The sequence below is a fragment of the Cetorhinus maximus genome, chromosome X, assembly GCF_964194155.1.
Source record: "Cetorhinus maximus chromosome X, sCetMax3.hap1.1, whole genome shotgun sequence".
Taxonomy (NCBI): Eukaryota; Metazoa; Chordata; class Chondrichthyes; order Lamniformes; family Cetorhinidae; genus Cetorhinus; species Cetorhinus maximus.
The window spans coordinates 7701358-7726272 of NC_135917.1; the positions used below are offsets into that span (position 1 = coordinate 7701358).

At 43.9% G+C, this 24915-nt stretch overlaps 1 protein-coding gene across 3 annotated transcripts in view; it reads left to right on the forward strand.

Moving 5' to 3' along the window:
- LOC144672593 (acid-sensing ion channel 1-like) overlaps window positions 1–24915 on the forward strand; it is a 226679-nt gene that overhangs the window by 177359 nt on the left and 24405 nt on the right. For all 3 annotated transcript variants that reach the window (XM_078534414.1, XM_078534416.1, XM_078534415.1), the window contains 2 exons: window positions 13218–13309; window positions 19671–19750. In XM_078534414.1, the coding sequence (XP_078390540.1) occupies window positions 13218–13309; window positions 19671–19750 (172 nt within the window). The remainder of the gene's footprint in view (window positions 1–13217; window positions 13310–19670; window positions 19751–24915) is intronic.

Genomic DNA, 24915 nt, shown 5'->3' on the forward strand with positions numbered 1-24915 from the left:
TAAAATGTGTATGATTGTACTATTGTCAGTGTTCTCTTGATCTGCACTTTATTTATGGTACCCATCAACAGATAATGCAGATTTCAACTGTTCTTAAAAATCATGTCACCTATCTTTTTTCTCCTCCATAATCTTTTGCTCATTTAAGATGAGGGATGTCAGTACTAGCTAATGGAATGTTAATGTCCACAACACCAGCTATGATGTAGGTTAGACCCAGAGTAAACCTCCATTGACAGGGGTACTTTGATCTCCCATTTGTAAAATACTGAGATGTGTAAACTACAAGACAGAGAAGGATAAAATACTCTTATTAATTGCTTCTTATTGTCCAGAATGTGCTTGGTGGGCATTTAATCACAGAAACATCTGCACTTTGACAAGTGATGACCTGTAATGTAAATCACCATCATGCTTCAGCACCATATATTCAGGAATTTAACTGAAATTTTGAAATGGTGGTGTGGAGTATGTGAGAAGGTTTGTCAGGAGGCACAGGGGCACTTGGATTTTGTTCCTCCAATCCTGAGATTATCGGTGCATCATCCTGGAGCAGCACTGATCAATGTGCTCATGCCACAGCAGCATCCCGAGCATAGAAAAAGACTTATTCTTCAAAAAGGGAGGTTAGGGAAGAACAGTGGAGTCTCCTTTAACTGGACTGTAATCAAAAGTGAACTGATCTGCTCTAACAGCAACAATAGCTTATATTTATATAGCACCTTGATCTTCATAAAATATCACAAGGCGCTTTGTAGGAGGTTTATAAATCATAATATGACACCAAGCCACATAAAGAGATACTAGGTCAGGTGACCAAAAGTTTGGTCAAAGAGGGAGGTTTTAAGGAGTGTCTTAAAGGAGGAGAGAGGGCAGAGAGGTTTAGGAAGGGAAAACCAGAGCTTAGGGTCAAGGCAGCTGAAGGCACGGCTACCAATGGTGGAGTAATTAAAGTCGGGGATGCTCAACATGCCAGAATTAGAGGAGCGCAGATATCTCAGAGGGTTGTGGGGCTGGAGGAGATTACAGAGATAGGGAGGGGTGAGGCCATGGAGGGATTTGAAAATAAGGATGAGAATTTTAAAATCAAGATGTTGCTTGACCGGGAGCTAATGTAGGTCAGCACAGGGGTGATAGGGGAACGGGACTTGGTGTGAGTTAGGACATGGGCAGCAGAGTTTTGGATAACCTCAAGTTTACAGAGGGTAGAATGTGGGAGACCAGCCAGGACTGGGTTGGAATCGTCAAGTCTCGAGGTAAACAGTATGAATGAGGGTTTCAGCAGCAGATAAGCTGCAATGGGGCAAAGTTGGTGATGTTACGAAAATGGAGATAAAGGGCTTCAATGAATGAAGGTTCAGTGAGCAAACACTTGTTAAACACAATGCATCATAAGGAGTTATGATGAACCTCTCTTCATTTGGGCAGTAAACTACATTTGGCACATAGAGTAGTGTGGGGTCCTTCTATCCATTGTAAGGAATACCATTTGCTAGCTGAAGTTGCAGAATGAGTGCATTGCATACTGGTATTGTTGTTTCCTATGCATACTCCCTAATAGCAGAATAGGATCAACTGTGGGCGATGGCAGAAGAGCAAATGGTGGATTCTGTCTAAAGAGAGTTTTGCAGGTGTAAGAGGCTCAGCAGTGGGTCCACCAGCTACCCAAACTGATACACTTTCATTCAAAGCTCAGCTTCCGGGAGTTTCACAAATGGATCAGTGCCTGATGAGGCTCAGGCTGAGCATAGAAGCTGACACTGGGTGGGAAAATTTGCAACCAAAGTTAACAAATGCAGCAGCAGCACTATTGGTGGAAGTCAAGGGAACAACTGTCCTTAGAATCTCTGCACCTTGGAACCCTCTGTCAGAATTTGTTCGTTGAGTTCAGTATGGACCACAAGCAACAGGAGCAAAGGCAGTAGGTCATGCATCTCAGCACATTCTACCCGACATTATTCGTTCATTTTGAGGCAATTTAGTTAACCTGATTGCCTGAGGGGAAGGCTGATTCCTGCAAAAGATGAAGTATATGATAGCTGATGACCCTCGGTTGGAGGCCCTATCCAACCACAGCCGGGAACCAGGATTCTTAATGAGCAAGCTTTTGGAGTGCTCAGATAATGCTTCAGATGGGACTCTCGCCCCAGTGAAAGTTGAATTTTTTTGTTACCACGTTCAGTATGTTGCACAATGTTACCAACGGCGATCATGGACAAGCTCAAGAGGCAGCATGAAGGGGAAGAAGATCACCAAAGAGGGCAGGAGGCCAGACGTGGCATGTTGGCAGGAAGCTGGGAGAGGGCATCATAACCACTTTCTTTTCTGGCAGTCCAGCTGGTATTTGAAAGGCCTTTTCTTTCTCATTGGTAGCAGACTGAGTATGTGTTTTCCCTTTTCTTAAGACCTGTACCTTTTTCCCTTTTCAAACAGTAATAAAATCACAGAATGCAGCTTTTAACAAATGGATGTGTTTTAATAATCTTCTCCGGTCCCGGTAGTGTCCACGTGCATGTATCTACACATTACCTTCTTTCTTACTGTGCTTACCAGCACCTGACAATCATTTACTTCTACGTAGCAGGAATTGCTGTTCGCTTTGATCTCCATAAACTCCAAGGACTGGATATTGAGGAACCATATTTTCATGAGACTCTGGGTACCCTCTGACTGAAATGGCAGCATGATGCCCCTCATCAGTCCCAGGACGCTCTTGCCCTTCGATTTTGGAGGCACCCCTGGAAATCGTCTCTCCACACTGTCCACCATGTTCAGTCAGATTCTTGTGGAATGTAGAAACACTTAAGCACAATGGCTCCCTGCTGCATCTGACCAGCTTGCACCTGTTATTCCTTCCTCTGCAATATGCAGGGCATTTTCTGCTTTCTGCTGCTCCATCCTCAATGCTGCTAGCTGGACTGGTGCTTGGTTCAAATGGGATGTTGGGTGCCTGGATAAGCAATACTGCATCCTTTCTTTATCCTTTATTCTTTCATGGGATGTGGGCGTCGCTGGCAAGACCAGCATTTGTTGCCCATCCCTAATTGCCCTTGAACTGAGTGGCTTGCTAGGCCATTTCAGAGGGTAGTTAAGAGTCAACCAGACTACTGTGGGTCTGGAGTCACATGTAGACCAGACCAGGTAAGGTTGGCAGATTTCCTTACCTTTAGTGAACCAGATGGGTTTTTAACAACAGTCGATAATAGTTTCATGGTCACCATCACTGAGATTAGCTTTCAATTCCAAATGTATTCACTGAATTTAAATTCCACCAGCTGCCATGGTGGAATTTGAACCCAGAGCATTAGCCTGGGCCTCTGATTACTAGTCCAGTGACATTACCACTACACCACCATCTCCTTTGCCTCACCATCTGTATAGAGAGCAGAAGGTGAACATACAAATTCATTCATAGGCTTTGTCAATTCACGGGCACCTGCGAGGCCAGAGCGTTAACTTTTTCATGTTGGTTGTCCTGCAAATCCAGCTGGCGCACATCTTCCTCCCACCTTGTGACCAAGGCCTGCCTTCTCTAACTTTCCATAAGCGAGGGACCTTTGTTCAAAGATTGCCGGGGGTTCACGCTGCTGCTGTCCCACCCTGTTTTATGCCACCTTTTCTGTCAGAAGAGACATGAGGAAACATTATTGATGGTGTCTGGCCAGCAGGTTTCATATAATGCTCCATCAGTTTTCCCATACTTCACAGCATACATAGTACAAATGATGAGAAATGCCCTTTAAAAGAAACAGCATCATTACGATATCACCAAACAAATATATGCCTGTCTGTCCGGGGTTAAGCAGGGTTTAGGATACTGATTTTGGCAGCACTTTGTGCTGTCGCATTGAGGAGTGTGAATCCATTGCATGGTCAAGGCTGCAGAATTCGCATTTCCTTACGTGTTATCTTGGTGGCTATCCTCAAGTCTTCCTCACATGCACCCATATCCCTTTGGGCTTCTGTTATGCTCAGCAATCAGTGCCTAGGCTGACTGGTCCCGAACTTTGACCTCTGCCGCAAAAGGTTCGTTGGACTTGCCAGGCTTATCATTGAGAAGGATCACAGGATCTTGCTCAGAATGCTGGAATTTTGATTATTGCAAGCAGATACTGCTGGCACGTTCTGGGTTCCTCACAGCATTGCTGTATTTCCATCCAGATTAGACAGCTTGTTAACTGCTTGAGAAGTGAGAACAATGAGCAGCAATATTCTCTTTATTGGCCTGTTTCCAATGGCTAACATTATTCATTTTATGAGATACAAATCCAACTGAGCAATAAGACATTGATTAGGCCTCAGTTGGAGTATGGTGTTCGATTCTGGGCACCACACTTCAGGAAAGATGTCAAGGCCTTGGAGAGGGTACAGAGAAGATTTCCCAGGATCGTACCAGGGATGAGGGACTTTGGTTATGTGGAGAGACTGGAGAATCTGGGGCTATTCTCCTTTCAGCAGAGAAGGTCAAGAGGAGATTTAATAGAGGTGTTCAAAGTCATGAGGGAAAAAAAATTATGAATTCAGTTGTGATCTGGAATGCATGTGGCTTGAAAGGGCAGTGGAAGTGGATTCAAATGATGGGTAGAATGGCCTCCATTTATGCTGTATCATTCTGTGACTCGAATCTCAGGTGCGCTGATTAGACATGTTACTCACAAACAGGAAGAGGTGAAGTTTAATATTTATTTCTAAAAAACAAAAATACACCAGCTGATGTCATGAGTGAACCTTAGGACAGGATGATCAGCATTTCTGTTACACTGGTCTTCCTAGCTTCAAACTTGGCACACTTGCATCTTGGAATTAGGAGGCTGTGGGTTCAAGGTCTACTCAAGGATTAGAGCTCACTATCTCAGCTGGCACTTCAGTGGGAGGGTGTTGCACTGTGGGAGATGCCATCTTTTGGATATGACATTAAACTGAGGCCCTGTATGCCTGTTCCAGTGGATGTTCAAGACCTCTTGGAGCTATTCAAAGAAAATCCTGGCCTTCTCCCAGTGCCCTGGCCTAAATTAGACCCACTTAACCAGGCACACCAAAAAAAGCAATGAACTTGGCATTCATCTCATAGCTGCTGTGTTTCTTGCATTACAACAAAGAATACATTGCTTCTACTTCATTCACTCTAAAGCACTGTGGGATTTCCTGAGGCTGTGAAAAGCGCCATTTAAATGCAATTCTTTCTTTCATTGTCTATGGGTCTGCTAGTGCGATTGCTGAGTGAGATCCCCTCTCGATCTCTTCATCCCAAAGTCTAAGCAAAGCTACTGTTCTTCTCTTGCTCCTTCTCCACATTCTTTCCCTCTTCTCTGCAATGCGTTGACTTGTGCTGTGGTATGGGTACCACTGGCTCTTTTTGGCTTCTTTCTTCTTGCTGTCTGTGATCGTGCTGCACACAAAATAGCTGCCAGGTTTGCCAACAAAGCAAAGTCGCTGCACTTCAAGGCAATTTATCGCACGTGAAGCACTTTGAAACGTTACTGTGGCATCTGATAAGGCACTTTGGGTAGACTTCCTGTAAAGCTTAGCTGTCCTGTCATAGCGCTTTGTGTGCTGATGGGACCATGATGTTCCATGCGGGAGGAGGTGAAATTCGTAAAACATTTCCCTGCAAAAACACACTGCAGAACTGTGCAGTGCAAATCTTTATGCTGTAAAGGCAAGTGCTCCTGATCTCCACCCTGTGGACTAAACGTAATACCTGCTGGATCACTGCAAACACTCGGTTCAGTGAAGCAGTCCATGTCCAAATGCAGCAAGACCTGGACAATATCCAGGCTTGGGCTGACAAGTGGCAAGTAACATTCGTGCCACACAAGTGCCAGGCAATGACCAACTCCAACAAGTGAGAATCTAACCATCGCCCCTTGACATTCAATGGCATTACCATCACTGAATTCCCCACTATCAACATCCTGGGGGTTACCATTGACCAAAAACTGAACTGGACTAGCCATATAAATACTGTGGCTACAAGAGCAGGTCAGAGGCTGGGAATCCTGCAGAGAGTAACTCACCTCCTGACTCCCCAAAGCCTGTCCACCATCTACAAGGCATAAGTCAGGAGTGTGATGGAAAACTCTCCACTTGCCTGGGTGATTGCAGCTCCAACAACGCTCAAGAAGCTTGACACCATCCAGGACAAAGCAGCCCACTTGATTGATACCAATACCACAAACATTCACTCCCTCCACCACCAACGAACAGTAGCAGCAGTGTGTACCATCTACAAGATGCACTGCAGCAACTCACCAAGGCTCCTTAGGCAGCACCTTCCAAACCCACGACCACTACCATCTAGAAGGACAAGGGCAGCAAACACATGGGAACACCACCACCTGGAAGTTCCCCTCCAAGTCACTCACCATCCCGACTTGGAAATATATTGCCGTCCCTTCACTGTCGCTGGGTCAAAATTCTGGAACTCCCTCCCTAACAGCACTGTGGGTGTACCTACACCACAGGCACTGCAGCGGTTCAAGAAGGCAGCTCACCACCACCTTCTCAAGGGCAATTTGGGATGGGCAATAAATGCTGGCCTAGCCAGCAAAGCCCGCATCCCGTCAATGAATTTTAAAAAAAGTTATTGTCTAACCTGCAGAAAAACTTAAAAGGGGTAATTGTTCAACTTCATTCTCCTGACAAGGAGCCTTGTCAGAAATTTAGGTCCATTTCACATAATTCAAGTAATATTTCATATAATGTTAGAAAATATTCTTTGCATAGGTGAAAATCTGACACCTTGAAATAGTTAAGAAAAAAGCTTTTACAGAATCACAGAATCTTTACAGTGCAGAAGGCCATTCGGCCCATCGAGTCTGCACTGGCTCCCTGAAAGAGCATTCTACCTAGTCCCACTCCCCTGCCTTATACCCATAATCTTGCACATTCTTTCTTTTCAGGTAGCAACCCAATTCCGTTTTGAATACCTCGATCGAACCTGCCTCCACCACCCTTTCAGGAGGTTTGTCCCAGACTCCAACCACCCTCTGAGTGAAAACATTTTTCCTCACATCACTATTACTCCTTTTGCCAATTATTTTGAATCTGTGCCCTCTAGTTTGTGATGCTCTCTTGAGTCGGAACAATTTCTCACTATTTATCCTGTCCATATCCCTCAAGGGCTCTATCAAGTCTCCTCTCAGCCTTCTTTTCTCCAAGGAAAACAGTCCCAACCTCTCCAATCTATCCTCATAGCTACAGTTCTTTATCCCTGGAATCATTCTTGTGAATCTCCTCTATACTCTCTCCAAAGCCTTCACATCCTTCCTCAAGTTTGGTGCCCAGAACTGGATGCAGTACCTCAGATGAGGCCTAACTAGTGTCTTATACAAGTTCAACATGACCTTCTTACTCTTGTACTCAATGCCCCTATTAATAAAGCCTAAGATACTATATGCTTTATTAACTGCTCTCTCAACATGCCCTGCCATCTTCAATGACTTATGTACATATACACCGAGGTCCCTCTGTTCCTGCACCTCCTTTAGAATTTCTCCCTTTATTTTATACTATCCCTCCATATTCTTCCTGCTAAAATGAATCACCTCACACTCCTCTGCATTGAACTTCATCTTTCACTTGTCTACCCAAACCACCAACATGTCTATGTCGTTTTGAAGTTCAAGGCCATCTCCAGCACAGTTGAGAACGTGTCCAATCTTCGTATCATCTGCAATTTTTGAAATTATGCCCTGAACACCACAGTCTAAATCATTAATGCATATCAGGAAGAGCAAGGGTCCCAACATTAGGCCCTGGAGAACTTCAATACAATCCTTCCTCCAATCTGAAAAACAACCATTTATCACTACTCTAGGCCAGGATTTTCAGCTTGCCGTGCAGGTGCAGGCCTGACACGCCCAAGTGTGAAATAGCGCACGATGAAGTCAGGCGAGCATCCTGACGTCATCGCACACCCACGCGATATTTCAGTCGGTAGGTGTGTGTGAGAGTCGGCAGTGTGCCCGCCGACAATTAAGAGACCTATTGAGGCCCTTAATCAGGTAATTAAGTAGAATTTTTCGCTGCCCATCCAACTTTACGGTTGACGGGCGGGCGAATAGGCCAAGCGACCTTTGCATTTTTTGTGAAACCTCATCCACGGGTGGGATGAGGTTTCCAACAGTGAATTTTAAAAAATGTTTAAATTTTAAACTCATTTTTAACATGCCTCTCTTCATGTGACAGTCACATGACTGAGGCAGCTCTGTGCCTTCAGGGAGCTTTCAGTGAGTGCACCCCCGTGCATGCGCAAACTTCAGCGCTCGCCCCACCCCCACTCCGACAGCGCTGAGGCTCTCAGCGCGCGTTTCACACTGGCTGGCCGTTAATTGGCCAGCCAGTGTGAAATCGCAATCGGGGCCCAATCGAGGGTGGTGGACCGTTTCACAGATGCTCCTGGGCCCACCCGACAAGGGGAAAATCCTGCCCATTTCCTGTCACTCAGCCAATTTTTTATCCAAGTGCCTACTTTCGCTTTTATTCCATGAGCTAGAATTTTGCTCACAAGTCTGTTTTGTGGCACTGTGTAAAATGCCTTTTCAAAATCCATATACATCACATCAGCAGCATTGCCCTTATCCACCTTCTCTGTTACCTCCCCAAAAATCTCCAGCAAGTTAGTTAAGCATGATTTTCCCTTAATGAATCTATGCTGGCTTTCTTTAATTATCCCGCACTTATCTAAGTGACTATTGATTTTAGCCCGAACTATAATTTCCAGAAGTTTCCCTACCACTGAAGTCAAACTGACTGGTCTGTGGTTGACGGCTTTATCCTTGTGATGAAGTCAGGCGAGCGTCCCGATGTCATCGCACACCCACACAATATTTCAGTCAGCAGGCGCGTTACACCCTTTTGGAACAAGGGTGTAACATTCGCAATTCTCCAGTCCACTGGCATCTCCCCTGTATCTAAGGAAGACTGGAAGATAATCACTAGTGCCTCTGCAATTTCCACTCTCACTTCCCTCAGTACCCTTGGTTGCATCTCAATTATCAAACCACAATAAAATTCTAAAACATTGACACATTTGTCAGGTACTGTCTCCCTTTCTTCCAAATCTCCTGTCATCACCCCCTCCTCACAAAACCCCATGCTTGATCCTCTGTTCTTGCAAACCACTGCCCCATCTCCAACCTCTTTCCTCACGTTGAATATGTTATCGCCTCCCAAATCTGTGCCCATCTTTCCCACAGCTCCATGCTGGAGCCTTTCCATTTCCGCACCAGACACGCTGGGCGAAATTTTACGGGAGCGGGATTTTACATTCCCGCCGAAGCCAATGAGGTTTATAATATCTCGCCGCATTTTACGGCTCCATCCCCACCGAACTGGGACCGTAAAATTCTGCCCACTGAAACAGCCATTACCAAATCCACAAAAAATATCCTGTGTTACTGGATAATCCTCCTCATCCTTCACAACTTGTCTGCAGCCTTGGACAATTTTGCTCACACCAACCTCCTCCAGTGGCTTTCCTCCATTGTCTAGCTGAGCGGGATTGCCATTACCCTTGTTCCATTCTTTTATCCAGTCACAGCCAGAGAGTCACCTGCTTCTGCATCATTACCTCTGGACACCATCGAGGATCTATCCTTGGCCCCTTCCTGGTTCTCACCTACAAGCTGTCCCTCAGCAATATCATTTGAAGGCACGTTGCACACAGATGCTGATGACTCTGCCACCTCCCTCGACCCCTCCACTGGTTCTAAGTTGCTAGATTTCTTGCCCAACATCCAGTCCTGGATGAACCAAAATTCCTTCTAATTAAAAATTGGAAATACTAAAACCATTGTCTTTGACCTCCACCACAAACTCCGTTCCCTAGCTATCAACTCCATCCTCCCCCCCCCAATGCCGCTGTCTGAAGCTGAACCAAGTGGTCTGCAACCTCCATGTCCTATTTGACCCTGAACTGAGCTTCTAACCTTATACCCTCTCCATCACGAAGATTGCCCACTTCCACCTCCATAACAGCACTTACCTCCATTCCTGCTCAATTCATCTGCTGCTGAAATCTTCATCCATGTATTTGTTATTTCTAGACTTGACTATTCCAGTGTTCTCTTGGCCTGTCTTCCATCTTCCAAGCTCCATGAAGTACAGTTCTTCAGATCTGCTGCCCTTATCCTAATTCGCACTAAGTCCCATTCACCTGTGCTCACTGACCTACATTAACTTCTTGTCCAGCAATGCCATGACTTTAAAAGGTTCATTCTTGTGTTCAAAACCCTCCATGGCCTTGCTCCTTCCTATCTCTGTAATCTCCTCTAGCTGCTGTTAGAATCATATCTCTCAAGACAGAATTTTTATTTTGTAAAATGGAAGGACCTGGCATGATCCGGTCATCTGGATGTTAACCTGGGACTTTTTTTTAAAAAGGTCATAAGTTTAACTTGGAACTGTCAACAAGCAGGCCTCCTCCAAGAAATCACCTGACCTATATGGTACTTGAGTTGTTTGTTTGTGTTGAACTGCAAAGAATTTTAATTAATGAAAAGCTGGGAGACAAAAAGGCAATCACACGGAAGAGAGGAAAAAGCTTAAAGTTGTGAACCTGCTTGTTTTGAAGTCAGTCTCATTGGAGAACAAGCTGAGGAAGGAAAGCTACCTTGACCGGCTCCTTCTCTCTACCTTGCCTAAAATTATGTGTGGCTATCAGCCTGTAGCCAGAGAACCCTCATCTGAGTGTAACTAGTTTGCATTTGGACCTGCAAAGCTGAGATCAGTGGTAAGAACTTCCAGGCATCCACTGGGACCAGCGGTCTGTCTTCACACCAGAGAACTCCAGGTCAACAGTGTCAAGACCCTGTGGACTTTATCCTTTATTTTATAACGCCCATCCTCCAAAGCCCATCTCTGCAGAGAGACTCTATCTGTTTGTCCTCTGTTTGTCTGTGTCTGTCTGTGTGTGTCTGTGCTGGAGGAATTCTTTCGGAAGAGATAGATAGTTATACTTCCTGATTACAATTGTGTGTTAACCAGTACCTGCAACTTGTTAAAAGAAGCTCTGAAGAAGTCATACAGACTCGAAACGTTAACTCTGTCTTTCTCTCCACAGATGCTGTTAGACCTGCTGAGTTTTTCCAGCATTTTCTGTTTTTGTTAATAGAAGTTTGGCTTTAAAATAAATTAATCATTATGAGTTTTTGAAAGGAGCCTGGTCAGAGTCTCTTTTCTTCTGTGTACTAGAAGGTACACAATTGGCCATTTTGGTGAGAAAATTAAACATTTAAATTAATGGTATGGCCTGTGGAGTAGTGGGGCTTGATAATTTACGCACTCCTCCCATCCCGGTCGTAACATCTCACAATCCTCTGAGGCTGTGTTCTTCAACTCTGGCCTCTTGCACATCCCCCCTTCCTATGCTCTGCCATTTGCCCTTCCATTGCTTGGGCCCTACACTCTGCAATTCCCTCTCTAAACTGCTCCACCTCACTTTTCTCCTTTAATCCACTCAATAAAACTTACCTTTTTGACCAAGCTTTTGGTCACCTGTCCTAATATTGCTTTATGTGGCTCAGTGTCAAACTTTGCTTTAGAATGCTCCTGTGAAGTGCCTTGGGATATCTGTACAAGTTGCTGTTGTTTTCATCTGAGTAAAATTCAGGAAGTGGTTCAAAACAACTCAAAGAGTTTATGGATCTATTTGTACCTTGCAAGAGGATAACAACTTTGGCAGAATGTGACTGTTGATGTCCTCCAAAGATCTGTACTGGGGCTTCAGTTTTTCACTACATTTATCAGTGACTTTAGAGAGCTGTATATCCAAGCTTGCTGACAACATTATTTAGGTGTCATAATAAATAGTGTAGATAGGAACAAAAGGGGCATTGATAGATTAAGTGACCAAAACTGTGGGGTTCAATGTGGGAAAGTGTGAGGTCATTCTCTTTGGACCTAAGAAGCATAGATCAGAATATTTTTCACATAGCGAAATGCTAGGAACTGTGGAGGAGCAGAGAGATTTAGGGGTACATGTACATAAATCACGAAAAGCTAGTGGTACAAGAATAATTAAAAAGACTAATGCAATTTTGGCCTTTATCTCAAAAGTGCTGGAAATCAAAATGCTTCAGTTATACAGAGCCATGGTCAGACCCCATTTGGAGTAACAGAGTTTACTTCTGGCACCACACCTCGGAAGGGATGCAGCCCAGGTTCATCAGAATGATTCTAGGGCTTAAAGGGTTAAATTATGAGAACAGATTGCACAGACTAGGCTGTCAAACCCAGAATTGTTTGGAAAAGATTGAAGAGTGATCTTATTAAAGTGGTTAAGCTGATTAAAGGAATTGATTGGGTAGATAGAGAGAAACTATTTCCTCTGGTGGGGAGTCCAGAACAAGGGGACAGAACCTTAAAATTGGGGCTAGGCTGTTCAGGGGTGATGTCAAGAAGCACTTCTTTACACAAAGTGGAGTGGAAAGCTGTTGAGGTTGGGGGTTCAATTGAAAATGTCAAAACTGAGATTGATAGATTTTTGTGGGTAAGGGGTATGGAACCAAGGTGGGTTCATGACCTAACTGAATGGATGAACAGGCTCGAGGGGCTGAATGGCCTCTTTCTGTAACTTTGTTCCTATGATCAAGATCTAGTAGATACTTTAATACAGATGGATGCTGCATTGGAAATGTCATTTAAGTCAAGAATGCATTATGTTCATGTAGATAATGGGAAGGTAAAGGAGCTTAGAACCAAGCATCATGTTTCTTTAATAGAATCCAAGTCTATTATAGAAAACTAAAATCTAAAAATATCATCTGCGCGACAGTGGCTTTTGTGAAAGGAAAAATAGACTGCAGTCAAAATGATACTTGGGATTATAATTGCTTTTCAAAATTGCCAACCCAGAGTAATGTTGTTTTCCTTAATGTGTGCCTTGATTTTATTTGAAATGCACATAATTGTTTGCACAATCTGTGACCTGTAGTGCAAGACTAATGTAACACAGCCTCTGAATCAACATCAGCCGGAATCATTAAGAGTTTTGTAAGAACACATATTTCAGAAGAACACATGACCTTGCTATGCTGACCTTGGCCTGGCAAGACAGAAATATTCTGGTACATAGTCGCTGTTTAAAATTCCATTTTAGCTGCAGGAGGCAATTAAATGGATGAGCGGAGGTTGATTTCTCTTTTCTGAAGAGCAGTAACTTTCTTCTCAGATGCATACAAAATTGACGTGATGTAATTTTCCTTCTTTTCAAGGGAGAATATTCTTGTGCTGGATATATTCTTTGAGGCCCTCAACTACGAGACGATTGAGCAGAAGAAAGCTTATGAAGTGGCTGGCTTGCTGGGTGAGTTTTGCCACAGAAAACAGCCAAGATCTTTGCAGCCTGTTTCAATGAAATGAGAATGCTATTGCTTTAGTTCCCACAGCTCTGTTTAGTCAGAGGTTGCTGATTGAGAGTCAGTTCCGGCTGTTGTTCGGTTGTCCTGTGGCATCATCACGGCGAATTACGTAAACTGATGAGAAGATATAACTTTTATGAAGTGGTCTCTCATTCCAAGGCTTGTATATGGGTTCTCCATGGTGGGCGGATGGGTTTCTTTCTGTTGGATAAATGCAACAAGATAAATGGGGTAGACACACAACTGGCAAATAAAGGTCTCTGTGGAACGTGATGGCTTAAGGCACAGTGGCCAATGGTGGAGGGAAGGGAGTTGCGGGGGGGAAGGGGGAGATACACAAAAGTCAACGAATGGAAAGTTCAGTGTGGGAGAGGATTGTGGAGCTGAAGGAGGTTACAGAGATGGGGAGGGGTGAGGCCATGGGGGGGATTTAAACACTCAGGATGAGAATTTTAAATTGGAGGTATTTCTGGACCAGGAGCCAACGTAGGTCAAGGACAGGCGTGATGAGTGAACAGGACATAGTGTGAGTTTGGTTAAGAGCAGCAGAGCAGAGGTGAAATTCATCCAAATTAAAAGTGAAACATATATTTTGCTACAGAAGCACAGAGTGACTGTTGCTGCCTTCAGAAGCCTATCCATAGCCAGTTTATTAGACTGAGATTTTCACCACATAACAAAGATCTTCTACAACATGACAGTTCTGTTGAAGTAATTACAAGCTGACATAGAAATCACCTGAGCTTTGATATTCTTCTTGTGACCTTGCTCGCAGCCTCACTGACCCAACATTTCTATAAACAGAACTTTGATCCACAGTCACAGTTTTGGGCTGAGCCCTTTTGTTATTTTTCTTCTTTCTTTTTGTGTGTACAAGACTTTCATTGGAGTCTGATGGTTAACAAGAGCTGTCGTTACAATCCAGAATGAGATATTGAGAATGCACTGCAATGAAAACTGGATAGAGCTCAAACAATTTCTCCAGTGGACAGTCTCCACATTCTGTGTTGTAGTTGTAGAGATCGAGAATGGATGATGTAAATAATTCAGACACTGCCCTTTTACCTCTGAGACTGAGGTTTGAATCCTGAACAGCCTGATGAGATAATAACGATGAGAGCCTGAAGTGAAATAAGTTTGTATAGTCTCAACTCAGTTTCTAATGGGCATAAGTCTACAGTATAAAGCTACTCATTAACAACTCATAGTTACATAGCGCCTTTAACATTGCAAAACATCCCAAGGCTCTTCATAGGAGCGTGATTGGATCACGAGGAGATACTTGGACAGGTGATCAAAAGCATGGCAAAAAGAGTGGTTAGTGTTAGGGAGTCCCTTAAAGGAGAAGAGACAATTGAGAGGGGAAGAGGTTTAGGGAGGAATTTCTAGAGCTTAGGGTCCAGGGAGCTGAAGGCACAGCCACCTATGGTGGAACGATGGAAATTGGGGATGTGCAAGGAGCCAGAATTAGAGGAGCACAGTGATCTTGGAGGATTGTGGAGCTGGAGGAAATTACAGAGAGAAAGGCAAGGTCACGGAGGGGGTTGAAAACAAGGATGAGAATTTTAAAATCAAAGTGTTGCCAAACCGAGAGCCAGTGTAGGTCAGCGAGCACAGGGGTGATAGTGAACCAGACTTGGTGTGAGTTAGGATAAAAGCAACAGAGTTTTGGCTGAGCTTAAGTTTATGAAGGATGGATAATGGGAGGCCAGCCAGGAGTTCTTAAATGTCAATTAGGAAATGTGACCACTCATCTGAGAGGATGTGAGACAATGAAAAGTCACACTACTGGAGTTGAGGGTACTCTCCACAGGTTGAGTTTGAGGTTAATTGTTGAGGCAGTTTCAAACAGTTTAACCTTTACTCTTTTACCATGACACACCTGAAGTGGCTTGTTCTGATAATGCACAAAAAGTTGAAGCATATTCCATTCGCAGTCCTGACCTCCTCAACTAAGCATCCACCAAATTGTTCTTCACCAAAGCTTATTGTTTTAGATGGTCAAGGAGACTGGAGAGATCATGGCAGGGATTTAAAACTCAGTGGTGGAAGTCTGGCTGTTGTTTCAGAAACTTGTAAGATATCAATGCACAACACTCAGTTTTAGTTGAGATCCTAATGAATTTCACCTAGTACCTGATCTCATCTCAGTTTAGCAGGAGATTGTAGCAGGCAGTCTAATTGACCTGAGCCATGAGTAATGAATCATGGAGTCATCATTTGTCAGCCTCATAGTGCAACTGAATCTGGAGGTTGCAATCGTTCATAACCAGGATCAGGCCTAATGATACCTAATCTGTCCATCTGCGTCTATGTATTTTCACTCTAAGTTCTAAATAAAAGTCAGCGTTGTAACAATGAATACCAAATGATGAGCTGCTTTGTGGAGGGTTTAATCATGTGTACAATCATTTCCCAAACACCCTGTCCTTTCCTGTGGTGACTTTGATCTCTGGTTGTAATCCTTCACTGGTGAGGAAAAGCTCCAAAAATGTTTCATACAGGACCACTTCCTGTTTCTGTAGGGGAAGCCTCGGAAGCTCTGTGCTGAGGGACTGCACAGAGAATGCCACAAGTTTTAACTCCAGGGGAATGTGTCAAACTCCTAAGATATTTTGGAGATCGGACTCCTGAAGTATGCCAAACGCAGAAAGCAAACCTTATCTCTCTGCCAGTCTTTCAAATTCCATTGTGTGCACCCATGAAAGCTGCCACTGAGAATGTATCTATTTTCAACTGTGGAAATTGGGAGAGATAGAATTCTGGTTCCTCCTCTGTCACCAAAAATCATTGCGCTCAAGACATGTGACTTGAGATAAACCTTGCATTTTAGTGCTTTGCAAGCATTGTTCTGCACCGGAATCCTTATCGCCCTTCTTCCTGCAAGGCTACTTTGTTGCAGGTTCAACTACTGAGAGACTTGAGTGTTAATGGACAGGAGCTGGCATGGTGTGGCAAGGAAATCACAATTTTTCACAGTTATGCTAAACTGTAGCACAAAATGTAACTGCCAGTCATTTTCAGCTCATTTACTCATTCCTTATCAGTATGATATCCCTCACTGCAACTCCAGCGAGAATAATACCACATAATATCTTGTCCACTGAATGAATTACTGCTGTCAGGCATTTAACAGAATAAGACATTCAGAACTGTGGTAAAAAGTTCTGTTAATATGTTTAGCTGTGAATATTGAATCTTCCTGATATAGTTATTCCAATGACCTGGTTGTGTGATAATAGTATGCAGGCAGCATCCTGGGGTTGAGGGAGAATTGTTAGGGGAAAGAGTCCATCCAATCATTATTCCGGTCTATCCCAGTGAGCATGATATCCAGAGGTTATCAAGGCACGTATTCCAAATCTAGATTTGGAGGTGCTTTTACAGGGGTGGCGAATGATTTTGGCTTTGCCTCCATGCTAAATGGACAGTGTAAGTCCTCAAGTCATGTTCCTGTCCTAACCTCAAAGCACAGTGGAGTGAGATTGCTCAAAGGGGTTAGGCTCATGCCACTGCTGTTTGACACCACTTGGAGTGTAAATTCAGTCCAAAATCAAGTCTGTCATACAAAATGCTCTGTACATTGGAACCGCTGTCCATCCCATCCCATACCTTGCCAACCCTCCTAACCTCGAGATTGGGAGAGAGCTGTCCCCGTGCTTGTATTCGGGTAGCACACAACTCTCACTCAGCAGAATCTATAACAATTCCATAGAAGTCAGATCCAGGGAACGTAAACTGGGTTCTTACAGGCTGGAATGCAGATGCACCCCGCTGATTCAGGAAATCTTTCAATCTTTGGGGAATATTTGATAAGTGAATTGTGAGTTGTGGAGCTGTCTCTCGCATGCTTGCTGGAAGGCCAATTGGTTTCTGTTAACAAGAGGGATATTGAGCGCAAATATTTTTCATTCGGAAACCAGCTCAAATGCTCCCAGCCCCCTTCTTGCTTGTTAACATTTATTATTTATGATTCTTGTATTTGTTTGTCATGAAAATATAATAATTTTCATAATATTGTGATTTATTGTAAAGGTAGGTTAATAGTCGGGTTTGGATTAGTTTCTCTGTGTGAATTGCAGACAGCCAGTCTGGAGCTTTTGAGTTATAAAAAGAGAAGTTAGGTTTGAAATGCTAAATATCTAAACATGGCTGAAGTTTTAGAATGTGAGGTGTGAAGAACATTTGCATTTTTAGATAAACCAGTGTAGTGAATTTCAAAGAGGTGGTAAGGTGTTACACCTAGCCAACAAAGGCTAAGCCAAACAGTGTGTTTATTTTTCCCAAAGATTACTGATAATATAAGTACTATGGAAGATTTATATTGTGGAAAAAGTAAAGCTATAAAGGCACACTGAGACAACGGAATTTACATTAAAAAGGGAGAAACCTGTATAAAGGAGATGAGGTTGTGTGTAAGGAGAAGGAATTCTAAGATCTAACAAGTGTGAAAAGCCACCAGCTTCTATGCATCAAGCTGCTGTCTACAGGAACTGAAGCTAAGAAAACTCATTGTGAATATCACTGTCCAGGGTATTGTGTATTTTGCCTGGGTCTGTTGAAATCTTTCTTGTTTTACTGTTGCCTTAATGGAGGTGTAACTGGGAGCTAGATTAATTAGGAGATTTAGGAGTTATTGTAGTAGTAATTTTTAGGCCTATGTATGTGCTTAAAAACCTTTTTTCTCCTATAAATAAATGTTTAATTTAGTTGTGTAAAAAAACCTCTAACTCTTGGTGGGCTCATTACTGCTGAATTCAAGGCACAAATCTCAAAACAAATTGCAAACAGTCGTGGCAGCTGTCTCAAGTGTCCCTCTGGGATTTGAGCAGCTCAGCATTTACCATCCGCCGTGCCATAACAGTTGGAAAGTTATCATTCCAGTCAGGCACCGTGAAAAGTGCCAAACAGTGCTTAATTGTACTGCCTGTCAATATAATAAATGGAAAGGTAGGTGCGGTGCTAATATTTTACCACAAATATCACAACAAGCACAATAAAAGAATGAGGCACAGGAACCAGAGGCAAGATGTGGAGACTTTTTTTTTTATTCAGCAGGTCGCTCTGATTTGGAACACACTGCCTGAATGGAGGGTGAAAGCAGATTCCGTAGTGAGTTTCAAAAGAGAATTGGATAAATACTTGAAGGGAAAACACTTGCAGGGCTATGGAGAAAGGGACAAATTGGATGGCTCTTTCAAAATGCCGGCACGGCATGATAGACTGAATGGCCTCCTTCTGTGCTGTATATTTCAAGGGATCCGGTGACACTGCTACAGTGCTTTGTACTTCACAGCATTGTAAAGTGACAGCATACCTCCAAACTCAGCACCCAACTGGACTCTCTGATACAGCACTTGAGCAGCTGAGATACTCTTTTAGAAGCTGTCTACACTAGCTGGTGTCAGGCTAGATTTAACAGTTCTCAAGGAATGTATTGGAGCTCTTTTGTGTTATGTCTTTTGTCAATTACATTGATATGACATTTACAAACCTTAACAATTACATTGTTAAGGTTAAGAGAAACAGGTGATGGGTATTAATTGTCTTTGAGCACATATAAATAGGGGGCAGCTGGGACACTGGGTGGAATGGGAGGAGAGCCGTGAGACTGAACAAGTCAATAAACTCTCTCATGAAAAGCTCTGTGTCTTCATTTCAACTTCACGGCTAGGATCCTATTAACATGCTGCCCTTCAGAAGCAGGCTCCTGCCTCTGCTCTTATTGTTTAAATTCTACTGGTCAGGGAGCAGGGCACTATGCTTGTGTATAAAACCTCTTGTGCAGAGCTCCCTCCTGGCAATTACATTAGCTCATAGCTCCCCAAAGCCGCCTGAGGGTCCTCTTCCTGCCAATGTCATGCACAAGGGAAGTGCATTGATTCATTCACTAAATGTAAAACTTTTGAAATCTTAGCTCACTACGTTCATCACCAGCCTTTGCCAAGTTATTTATTGCACTACCTTGAATTCACACAGCCAATTGATTCATGGTCTGCAGGCTACAGTGATTGGTGAAAGAAAATCAATTCATTCCTAATCTGGACGAATACCATCCCCAAAGGCATTTTGTTCAAACATCCTATCTAGGTTTATACAAGTAAATGGAGTGGAAAATGAATTACTTTTGCAGCAAGGCATTGGTATCATACCCTATCCTTTATTTATGATGAACACAACAAGTGCAGCCATATTGCCAAGAGGTGACAAGCTTCTGATAGACTTTTTATTTAGTATGTGAAAGAAAATTCTACTGGCAGTAACCTGCAGCTCAAATCATGAACTCCTGTTATTTTCTGTTCAAAGGTGACATTGGAGGTCAGATGGGTTTGTTCATCGGTGCAAGTCTCCTGACTATACTGGAACTTTTTGACTACGTGTATGAGGTAAGCTTTTGCAAATCATTTTGTGCTAGTCTTCTGTACAATTAGGCCTCAGAAGAAGAGGATGCGTACTGTTTTGTTGAACAGAGACTGTAAGAACTGATCTGTTTAAGGGAAAGCTGGATAAAGACATGATGCAGCAAGGTCTCAGCTGGTCAGGTGAGATGAAGAGGGGTGGGAGGAGGCTCATGTAGAATATAAGCACTGGTGTAGATTGGTTGAGCTGAACAGCCTGCTTCTGTGCAGTAGACTACGTACTTATTTATAATTCTGCACAGCTGACTGTGAGTGCACTCGTGGCTCGGTTGGTAAATGCACCACCTCGTGTGGTACTGAACCAAACCGACTAGAAATGGCCATAAGTTGGATCACTGGCCTATGCAAAGTTCATAGATATCAGCCAGACTGATATCAAATAAGCATTGTCAAGTGACCTTTTTTCTACTCGTGCCATCTTTTTCCAGACACATTAGTGACCTGAGGGAATATACATGAAGGTGAGAACAGTGTCAGGCTAAGATGTGATTCTGCCCCCACTGCCCCCTGTAGTTGAATAGCAGTGACTAAGGTAAAGCAAGATTGCCAGTGCTGGTCAAAGCATATAGCTTGAGTCGAGGAGTGAACAAGGAAAGATTGAGGTGAAAAGAAAGGAAGGCAGAAAAGTCACTGAAAGACAAGACAAGACAGGACTGGGTAGCACAATGGCTTATACAATGCCTTTTCACCTCTGGGGCCTAGAATAAAATCTGAACCAGAATTGATGGCCTGGACTTTCATCGTTGGGTTGACTTGGGAGCCCTCTAAAATGGTGGGTGGGTCCTGATTCTGGGATTCCCGACCTCATTCCCGGGCTATCTGATTTTTGAGAGTGCCTTTAAAGGGTGCAGGCTGGTTCTTGTCAAAAGCCTGCACCCGACATTGGTGACCTGGCCAGCTCCATTGTGGAGATAGGTATCACCTACTACTCTGCAATTTTCATGGGGTCAGGCCAGGTTTTTAGAGAGTTGTGGTTCATGGCCCCTTAGAGAAGTTGTGAACCCTAGAGTGCATGAGGGGACCTTTTAAAAGGTAAGTCCAAGAGGTCATCCTCAAGCCCCCCCCACCCACCAACTATGTCCCTTCATGCCCCCAAGCCAAGATCTGCCCTACCATAACCCAGTATGCACTATGGTTCTAGAAAGTGTACAGTTGGTCAATGGGCATGGAAGTCAAGGATGAAAATCCAGGCTGGTAAGATGAGTCTCACCTCACTCTGCTGGCTGTAAGGGGCCTGCAGGAAGTGAGTTCAGGGAGTCTGAGACTACCCGAGTGGGCATCAATTGCTGATTTGACACCAGTTGGTGATCTCACTCAGAGAGCCTACAAGGATGGTCAATGCAGAAAATGGAAAAATGTAGAAAATGGAGTTGGAGGTTTCAGTGTTTGACCAAGAGTAGCCCTCTGTCCATAGCAGCCGAGAAATCCATCTTCTACTCTTCCAAAGATTACTGCAAGTCTTGTCATGGAATGACGCAAAATAGAGACAACCCATCAAAGAGTTAGGAAAATGCAACAGGCAGTTAGACGTGTTTATACTTGCCCATTACCAGAGTGTGACAAACCCTAGATAGACATTTGTCTAGAGAAGCTATCTTCAAGCAATTCCCATGGCAGCTATTTTCTAAAAGCTTCAGTGTGATGCTTGTTATTTGGAGTAAGCAGGACAATGAGGATTGTCCCAAAAGAGGCTGCATGTGTGATTACCCTGTGTAGGCACAGTTACTGTTAAACTAGCCCAGTGATGCGCTCTATTTGATTATTCACCATTTGATGTTGGTCTGTCTGTTGAGCTTTCCAATGACTCCTCCCGGTCAATTCTAATTAGTATTCCCGTGGAACTATGGGACTTCAAAGCTCCGTCGGACTTTGAAATCTTAATTTGAATCAATTCTGCCTCTGCACAAAGACATTAAGCAGCTCTATGGACCAATCAGTCTAATCCCCCTTAAAAGTTCAATTTAGCCACTGGGTGCACAGTGATGTTTTGGAGGAGTGTTGGTGTTAAGTAACAATTACAGTGAAGCACTCAGACACAGCTCTTAGTGCTTTTCATGCTGGGATTTGGAGCCAGGATAAAGGCAATATCTTTTTGTCTATTTCTTAGTCATTTATATTAATAGTTGCAGCCAAAAAATGTGGCCAATCTAGCAATATCATTATGCCCCTTTGGCAGCTCTCAGTAATCCAAACTGAGTTTACAGGCTTCCCTCACAGACTGGGAGGGAAAATTGGAGCAGCCTTCGCACATTCCCCCCTGCTATTGGATCAACAACTATAAACAGAGAGCAAAGAGCAGTTCACCCACCTTGGTTAAAGAAAGAAGAAATTTGCATTCATATAGTGCCTTTCACCACCTACCAAAGCACCTTACAGCCAATGTAGTATGTTTGAAGCGTGGTAGCTCTTATTCTGTAGGAAACATGGCAGCCACTTTGCGCACAGCAAGTTCCCACAAACAGCAGTGTGATAATGACTGGATAATCCATTTTAATTGTGTTTAATTGAGGGATAAATATTGACCAGGACTGAAGGAGAATTGCCCTGCTGCTCTTTCAAATAGTACCACATGATCTCCCACATCCACCTTGAGAGGGCAGATGGGGCCTTTAATGTCGTCTCTGAGAGACAGCACCTTCAACAGTTCAGCACTCCCTCAGTACTTCACTGCCAAGTGTCCACCTGGATTTTTGTGCTCAAGTCTACGGAGTGAAACTTGAAACCACAGCTTTCAGTGGTGAGAGTGCTACCCATGGACACATGGCTGACCAGGGCCCAGGAGAGGGAGGGTGCACAAGGTGCAGATCACTAGTGCCTGTGCACGAGGGGTGACCGGGCTCAACTCGCAGCTTTTGCCTTTGTCTTTACTGGCAGCACTCCTCTCTCCACCTCAAGTTGCCCCCTCTGAATCTGGAACGCCAACCGTGCAATCCACTCTGGGACAACGTTCCAGTGCTTGGGATCAATTGTCCTGGAACGTGAGCCCGAGGCTGTGTGGCCATTTGTTCTGACAGGTTACATTCTAGGTAATGCCCTCCTGCACAGGTGCCAGCCAAAGAGCATTGCGAAGGCATTCAACAGAAGCTAACATTGGTGAAGGCAACAAAATGCAACAGGCATGACAAGGTTCATGAGAGTGAGGTAAAACCAATTCTTGGCAACGAGACAAGACTCTAATTGTAAGGAAGTGGTATAGATAATCCGAACAATTATGAGTAAAAGTTCAGAGATACAGAGGTATTCCTTTCCAAGCCATGTCCTAAGTATAGCTAGTTTTCAGATTATTTTTCTCAGAAGAAATACAATTGTTCAGCTGAGTTCCTTGTTGATGTGACTGGGTTTGAAGTTAATGTTGTATTTATATTACCTGTTAGACACATCTTACAAAGTGTCCAAGTGTGTTTTGTAAAAGTTTTAAATAGAAGCAGCCTTGCATTTGGGAGTACCTTTCACAACTGCACAAAAGTAATTTTGAGCTATTGAAGTACTTTCGTTGTCAATGTTGTCAATTCTGACATCCAATTTGCACTGAGCAAGATTCACAAACACAAAGGACCAAATGCTGGGGGTGAAATGGATTTTTGGGTGCTGCAAGGCTCCTTAAAGTTCTGAAATGGAGTTTGTGGCACGTGCATACACTTCTGATGTAAAGTGTGCCTGATGCCATATTGATAAAGGGGGTTAGTGCACACACCTAATGTTTCCTGGAAATATGCAGAGTAGGCAGATCATGGCATCATTCGGTGAGTAACATTGATCTGACGCCAGTGCTGCTATTTTGAAGCAACAGGCGTTAACCTGCATCCTCACACAGCTGAACACTTGTTCAACATGGATTATTGAGGGGATGGTTAAAGGGGGGAGATAAGAGGCCCAGGCCATCTTCAGCTGCTTCATCAATGACCTTCCTGCCATCATAAGGTCAGAAGTGAGGATATTCGCTGATGATTGCACAATGTTCTACACCATTCGCAACCCCTCAGATACTGAAGCAGTCCATGTCCAAATGCAGCAAGACCTGGACAACATTCAGGCTTGGGGTGACAAGTGGCAAGTAACATTCACACCACACAAGTACCAGGCAATGACCACCTCCAACAAGAGAGATTCCAACCATCTCCGCTTGATATTCAATGGCATTACCATCACTGAATCCCCCACCATCAGCATCCTGAGGTTACCATTGACCACAGATTGAACTGGACCAGCTGTATAAATACTTTGGTTACAAGAGCAGGTCAGAGGCTGGGAATTCCGCAGCAAGTAACTGATCTCCTGACTCCCCGAAACCTGTCCACCATCTACAAGGCACAAGTCAGGAATGTGATGGAATACTCTCCACTTGCCTGGATGAGTGCAGCTGCTAAACACTGAAGAAGCTGGACACCATCCAGGACAAAGCAGCCCGCTTGATTGGCACCACATCCACAAACATTCACTCCCTCCACCACTGACGCACAGTAGCAGCAGTGTGTACCTTCTACAAGATGCACTGCAGGAATTCACCAAGGCTCCTTCGACAGCACCTTCCAAACCCACAACCACTACCATCTAGAAGGACAAGGGCAACAGATAGATGGGAACACCACCACCTGCAAGTTCCCCTCCAAGTCACTCACCATCCTGACTTGGAAATATATCGCTGTTCCTTCACTGTCGCTGGGTAAAAAGCCTGGAACTCCCTTCCTAACAGCACTGTGGGTATACCTACACCACATGGACTGCAGTGGTTCAAGAAGGCAGCTCACCACCACCTTCGCAAGGGCAATTAGGAATGGGCAATAAATGCTGGCCCAGCCAGCGACACCCACATCCCGTGAATGAATTTTTAAAAAAAGGAACAGGTCCAGGGTCTGGTCCTGTGGCTGATACATGCCATTGACTGCAAAGTTTCATGGTGTGATGCCAATCCATACATACCAGGGCAGTTCCAGCCTTGATGACTGGGGCAGCAATGAATGTATAAGTAGTGCTCAGTGCCCTCTTTTCCTTATCCTGGGAGTAATGAGGAATCAATGGTTCAGCGATCACTGTTTAAAAAAAGTACACACGTAGATATCAAATCCAACAAGATCAGATTTGCCTTTTCTATGACAATTTCCTTCCCCAAACCCAATGAGCAAAAAACGGCC